This window comes from Drosophila miranda (assembly GCF_003369915.1).
Source record: "Drosophila miranda strain MSH22 chromosome Y unlocalized genomic scaffold, D.miranda_PacBio2.1 Contig_Y4_pilon, whole genome shotgun sequence".
NCBI lineage: Eukaryota > Metazoa > Arthropoda > Insecta > Diptera > Drosophilidae > Drosophila > Drosophila miranda.
In genome coordinates, this window is record NW_022881636.1 from 729,939 (window position 1) to 736,792 (window position 6,854).

General features: G+C 46.8%; 1 protein-coding gene across 2 annotated transcripts; it reads left to right on the plus strand.

Annotated features, from left to right (window-relative positions):
• The first annotated feature begins 4,746 nt into the window (after positions 1–4,746).
• Positions 4,747–6,146, plus strand: LOC117194945. Of its 2 annotated transcripts, none has more exons than XM_033399414.1 (6): positions 4,747–4,857; positions 4,911–5,080; positions 5,161–5,337; positions 5,406–5,552; positions 5,624–5,880; positions 5,975–6,146. In XM_033399414.1, the coding sequence occupies exons 1-5, from the start codon at positions 4,750–4,752 to the stop codon at positions 5,784–5,786; spliced, it is 765 nt and encodes a 254-aa protein (XP_033255305.1). In that variant the 5' UTR covers positions 4,747–4,749; the 3' UTR covers positions 5,787–5,880; positions 5,975–6,146. The 2 variants fall into 2 exon arrangements, with proteins under 2 accessions (XP_033255305.1, XP_033255306.1); XM_033399415.1 differs by having other exon boundaries at positions 4,749–4,857; positions 4,923–5,080.
• The last annotated feature ends 708 nt before the right edge of the window (positions 6,147–6,854 follow it).

A 6,854-nucleotide genomic window follows, 5' to 3' on the forward strand; every position in this document is an offset into this window, starting at 1 on the left:
AAAGTTAAGCCCAGTGTGAAAAACCGGGATTAGCCTTACGTCAATCTCCAACACCTAAATTTTCTATCATGTAAAGAGAAATTCATGTGCCCCAAAATCAATACTATGCAATCTGTTCATTCAATAAATTAATTTATTCCTCCAAAAGAATGGTGGAGCAATGGAGCTCGTTTCGTTTCCTACCCTCCATCCTTTCCTAATTTCTTGGTGGAAAGAAAATGTCGACTGCCTCCTGCCCCGTGCCTTTATGTGTTTGAGTATTTATGTACCTTCTGTCATACATGGCCGGGGGTATCGTAAATTTACAAAAAAATTGTTTTATGGCCCCACTCCATGGGCCCTCCTGGCCCCTCTCAGGCGGAGCTTGGCGTTTACGCCGTCACCTGACGTGCCATCAGGAGTTAGACAATTTCAGGCCCTAGACGACAGTTTGGTTGGGTTTCCCATCTTTAAGAGCACTTGGAATTTAATCATTTTAATTTCTGCGAGGATTTCCAAGAAAATAAATTTGAATATCTGCCGCTATAGAGTTTATATTTAAATCCGATTTAATGTAAAAGCGGATTACGCTCTTCCATTTTGAAGGGACTTCGGATAAGCCCTATCTTCGGAGACATCGGGATATGGAAGACCTCTTTGATCTCCAAAAATCAGAATTGATTAGAACACTTGAATGACAACAGCCGTGGCCGTGTTGCTGATGTCAATGGCATCAGAGAGAGCCGCATCCTGCCATCATCCAAGCCCCCAAGCCTCCCAGCTCCCAGCTCCCACTCCACCTCCTGCCAGCAATTCCGCTGGCATTCTAAGCATAAACAAACTTTTTGGCTTCGATTTTCCCCAGCTGACGCACGGCACGGCAAGGCACGGCACGTCGGTGACTTCGGCCACGTTCCTGCCGCTTCTCGGGGCTCCTGCCACTTCCGAAGCCGGGCACTCCCGAGACAGAGCGCACTCATTGCTGCTGGGAACTACCCTGGGGAGGCTCCCCCGCAACCCTGTTTTTCATCGGAAAGTTTATGAAATTCAATTTCCCCCAAAAATGGGGAATGGAATGGAAAAAGGCCGGGCATCAATTTTCCTGCATTATCGTTTAATGAGCCGACAATTATGCGAGGCCCCTCTGCTTCGGCACCATGCACGTCTATAGATATTCAATTAACTTGAATTCACAGCCATAACTCTCCGAACGAGTTCATTCCACATGCATTTGGCCAGGGCATAGGGCAAGTCAACTCGATTTCCGGCTATTAAGACATGGCTGAATTTCAGACGTGGAATGCAACGCCATGGAGTGCCGAGTCCAGGCAGGATAATTACATTTTAACCGGGTGATTCGAGCGGAGAGGAGAGTCGACAGCAACGTCAACGGTAATGGATAAATGCACATCTACCGCCGCCGTGGGGGTCCTGGGAGCCGTCCTGGGGCACGGCACATTTAATGGGAAATGAATGGCAATGTTGGAGGTAGAAAATTATGAAAACGTTCCCAGGGGTAAGTTGTACGAAAACCAGCACGAAGTGCCCTCCATAATCTTCCACTTAAAGTTGATAAAAAATGTAAACGACTTTCATTTCGCCCGGGAGCGATACCTCTGACGAGGACTTCAAAGGACAGCTGGAAGACCCAGGACAAACTCGAGGCGAAAGTGAGTAGCTCATTGAATTGGATGGATTGTCATCCCTGTCGGTGACAGCAATCAAATCAATCACATCAGCCTCCACCTGAGTAGAGCAGGCAGGTCAAAGTACGGCAGCCTTGGAGGATAAAGAATGGACCCCTTTTCTGACATTTGGTGATGTTTTGCGATGCAGCAAGAGGGAATTCCTACACCGATTGGGGCAAAACTTGGGCTAGGTACAGCTGGCAAGGCCGATAGCTTGATCCGATTCATAAATAATATACAGCTAAAAGTACTATATGTTTGGATTTATTGGGAATCCGTGCGTGGTGATGTCTAATGCAATTTGCGTAATTGAAACCCACTCGAAGCAATTAAATTTCCTGTGGTTGGACCACTCTCCGGCAATGAGATTCGTTGGAGTAATTGCAATCGAGATTCCCAACTAATCTTCAGGTAAAACAATCCATAATGGAGCAGAAGTTTTGTTCGCACTCGGCATTTAGCATGTTTGAAGTTTTAATTTGCTTTCGCCCCAACAAAAACAACTACAGAATACAGAATAACAAAAGTGTCAACACGATTATAATTGAGTTTAATTAAGCCGCAAATTAAAGCCTCTCAGCACTCTTTTCGGTGGACCGACCAACAGAAATTTAAAATATTTGCGCTAATCCACTTGGCAACGGCCTAACAGAAATGAACAGCTGGTGCCAGTCCAGGCCTCTTCAATGGGCCAACTTTCGGATAAAAGAGGTACGTGCCAAAGGCTTCAAATACTCGTATTTGCTGGGGCCAAAGTACGTACAATAAACTCGAAGCAATCCGAAGAGCAAAGTTGCGATCTGGAAATTTATGGATGGCGAAGGCCAAAATGTTTAGCTGCCCAAAACCCAGGCTGAACCCATTTGTTGGCCCAGCTCTGAAAATGTCACATGCTCCTCACACCCACAGCTACACCCACACCCTGTGTGGTCTGGGTCTTGGCCGTCTGGGTCCGTCTCGGCCGGATTTGTCTGCGCCAAAGTTCACTGACACTTTCATGAGTTTTCTTGGGTCGACGAAAATAGTTTACCACATTTCGCATTCGACCGAGTGGAAATGAAATCCCCTTGGAGCATAGATAGAATATTTCAGAGCAGTGCTCGCTGCCAAAAGCTTACTGTTACACATTCGTTCTGCGAAACGAAATCCAGTTAATTAAAATGTGGCAAGCAAATAATCAACAAGCAATTCAAACTAGAACGAGGGGGAACGGACACCGCAACTCTACGGTTATACCCGATACTAAGTCAGTATGGCTCTCCTCCGGCAGACGCCGCTAATATTAAACGACACGACAAAGAGTGCGTGCGTGAGAGACAGAAAATCAGTCTTAGCGTGACGTCGGGCGCTGCGTAGCCACTGCAAATTGATTTGTTCCTATTGGCTATAAAAATGATCTGATCTGCTCCAGATTCAGCAATCTGATAGATACGGTCATTATCTATGATTCTGCTTTTTTAGTTTTCTCGAATGTGCAATATTGTGGATGCAACAGATTTTTGTTCTTTGTGTGGGCGGAAGGGGGTGGGGCGAAATTTTGAGATACACGTTTTATAGTAAGATCTAACAGGAGTGCGGATACCAAATTTGGTTACTCTAGCCTTAATAGTCTCTGAGATTTTTGAATATCCCCAGATTTTCGTCCTTTGCGGAGGCGGAAGGGGGTGTGGCGAAATTTTGAAACAAACTCGTCTCGGTCCGATATTTTAGGAGTGTGGATACCAAATTTGGTTGCTCTAGCTTTTGTAGTCTCTGAGATCTAGGCGCTAATGTTTTACTCTAAGCAAAGCCGCCTATGCTACGTGTGTGTTAGAAAGAGACAGGGCGAGAAAAAATGAAATTGTTTTCTTGATGCTGGCTATAATAGAAATACGATCCAATTCAGATTTCGCAGTCTTAAAGATATGGTCATTCTCTAAAATACTACGTTTTTGGTTTTCTCATATCTTTAAAATTGTGGATGCCACAGATTTTCGTCCTTTGTGGGGGCGGAAGTGGGCACGGCGAAGTTTTGAAATATTTTTGTAGCAGTGACATATCACAGAAGTCTGGATCCAAAACATCGTTGCTCTAGCTCCTATAGTCTTTGAGCACTAGGCGCTGAAGGGGACGGACAGACGGACGGACAGACGGACAGACGGACAGACGGACGGACGGACAGACAGACAGGGCTCAATCGACTCGGCTATTGATGCTGATCAAGAATATATATACTTTATGGGGTCGGAAACGATTCCTTCTGGACGTTACACACATCCACTTTTACCACAAATCTAATATACGATACTCATTTTGAGTATCGGGTATAAAAATACCACAATTCTGCTTCCTCTCTGCCTTTGCCTGCCGTAAATGGCCGTCCAATTGGTAATGGCTCGACAAAAATCCCACATTCATATTTACGAACCATAAATATGGACTCGTACTACCAAAAAAAGGAAAGGAAAAAATAAAAGGAGGTTAACAACAAAAGAGGTGGTGGAGCCGGTCAAGGCATTGTAGCTTTTTACAAATGAGTTTCCGTATTTCATTCGGATTCCATGCATATTGCATTTTCTATAAATACAGTATTTGCCAACTGTTCTTTTTTATTTTCACTCTCAAACCGAGTCAATGCAGTGCGTGGGCGGAGGTGCAGATGCAGCTGCAACAGCAACAGCAACAGCATTGGGGTGGCAGCATCAGCACCGAAAATAAATTTCAAATATGTCACAAGCAAAATGAGATAGAATTTTTAGGCGAATATTCGCTGTGCCATGCTGCGTGGGCAGCGATGGCCAAATGCAGGGGAAGTCAATGCGCTCTAGCCGAAAAAGTGAAAGCCAGCATCAATCATGTGAGCAGGCGAGGGATATAGTTGTCAATAGATTCGCAAGAAGTTCAGGGTTGCCTACTGAACTGAACCGTTCGACAATAGTTCTCTACGATCCAGACTACAAGGTGGCAAAACAATAACACTCCCCCACACACCAGACGTGCGATGTCTCAGCTAATTTTCATTGCTACCAGCGCGGACGGGCGTCCTTCAGTCCAACTGCCGGGCATACACATTTCCAACCCTCCCCAGTACGGGCCAGGAAATATGCAGGAAATAGACGCTGGCAAAATGGCGCACAACGGCAAGGTACTCACAGGGCGCTACAATGCCACGCCCACCTATGGCTTCGACAACGAGCAGAACTACTGCCTGGTAAGGGGCTCCTGCATATCTGTAAATCTAGCCGATTCTATGCTCAATCTCAGAATTCCCAACAGTTGCCGTCTCCAATGCCCCCTCCACCATACGCCTTGGCACGCGTGAGCAGCACACGCAACTTCGAGCACGAGAACCACACACCGCCGGCATGTCCCGGCTCTGGACCCATTGCCATGACGAACGGCACCATCCAGTTGCGCCTCCGCGATGGCGTGCGGTGAGTGTGGACGCCCTCAGCCCCTTGGCTCTTCTTTAAGACCGACCCCTAATGTTAATACCTTTCTTTGCATGGGGCAGCATTGACATGACTCTGGACAAGGCGGTGCGCGTGCTCAATCAGCGCAGCATGGTGGCAGTTGCTCTATCACGCAACTGCAGCAACTCGGCTTTGATCCACCCCAATGGACGCATCTTGCAGAGCAGCGCTAAAGTCGAATTAGTCACCTACGACGGCATGAAGGGCAATAACTTTGTGTGAGTAGGAATGGCCCTTACCCCAACGTGGCATCTTTTGAATCCTTTGAATTATCTTCCCATTACAGTCGCTATGCCAAGATGTGGTACAAGGGTGTGAGCTTCACCAGCGAGGCGTGCGCTCTCATCTACCTGGTGGACACAGCCGGGACGCGCACCACAACCGACACTTTCACCGATCTGACCAAGGACTACACCCTGGCAGTGTTCTATGAGTGAGTCCCCCCGGCCAATTGCATCGCTTCTTATTTGGATAATTTCGATTTAATTCCCGAACTTCTCGCAGCGACTCGCGCCATGGTCCCTCTTATATGGCTGAAGCCCATGACGTGATTGCCAATTCAGCTTACACCTGTACCGAGGATGGCACTGAGATCTATGACATAAACGGATTTCGCATCACCCAGGCAGCCGATGGCCTGGTACTCGTGTGGACAACAAGTGCTTGATTCGCACCAGTCCCGGCAATGGATCGGCCACTTTGACCACACCTGGCATCCATTGCACTGCCTCTCTGGGCAAGACCTCGCATCTGTTTGTTCGGTGAGTGTCAAACCGATGCTCTCAACCTCCCCCTCCCCCTCCCCTCGCCCGTCATCCAGCTCTGCTAACTTCCGTTCTGTTCTGTCCTTTGTAGTCGCAATGAGAAGCGCATGCACTTTGATGGATCCTGTTTCATTGTACGCAACGCCGGACACTCCGCCGGCTTCAATGAGAACAACCTGCTCATTGTCTACTGAGCGGCGTTCGTAGTCCGGAGATAGAAACGGCGCAGTGGTAGCCCATCCCACACGCACACACTCACACATGTCAACACATTTCACCTGGAACACATACATAGAAACCTACAGCTGCACACTTGAGGGACCTTGACGTGGAGAGAGGGATTCAGTTAGGATCCCGGAATTTAGGAATATCAAAATCAATTTGGGAAATAAGTTAGAAAGCAAATATGTTCGTACAAAAACCAGCACCACACCACACCACACACACACACCTCAGCGAAGGAACTCAGCCCAGTCCTATCTGGGTTCCGATTGCTCGACATGGGCGCAACACAACCACACCACTAACCCCCAGGGAATACTAGTTGTCTTTCGTTTACCATTGCCTACATATATCTCATGCCGTATATATGCGTGTATTACTAGTTGTTATTGCAAATCGGGAGCGCTTTCCTGCTTCCCCAAATCAGTTGGCCAAATCAGACCGATCTCAAGCTGAAGCGGAACCAATCAGAGCCGAATCGCATCGAACAGGGCCGTGCCAGCTTTTGGTGTTCAAAAAAAGAAACATCGTTTTTCTACTCGTTTCCATTTCGGCTTTTTCAGTTCTTCTAAACTGTTTCTTTTACGCAGTTCAGTTCTAAATTTTGTTTGATAGACTTTAAAAATGGCAAAACTCAAGAAAAAAAGGTTTAAAGAAATATCTCCCAAAAAAAATTTACAAAATTATGCACAGTTGGTGCGTCTGATTAAGCAACGTGTATTATTATAGTAGATCAGAGGACTAGTTCT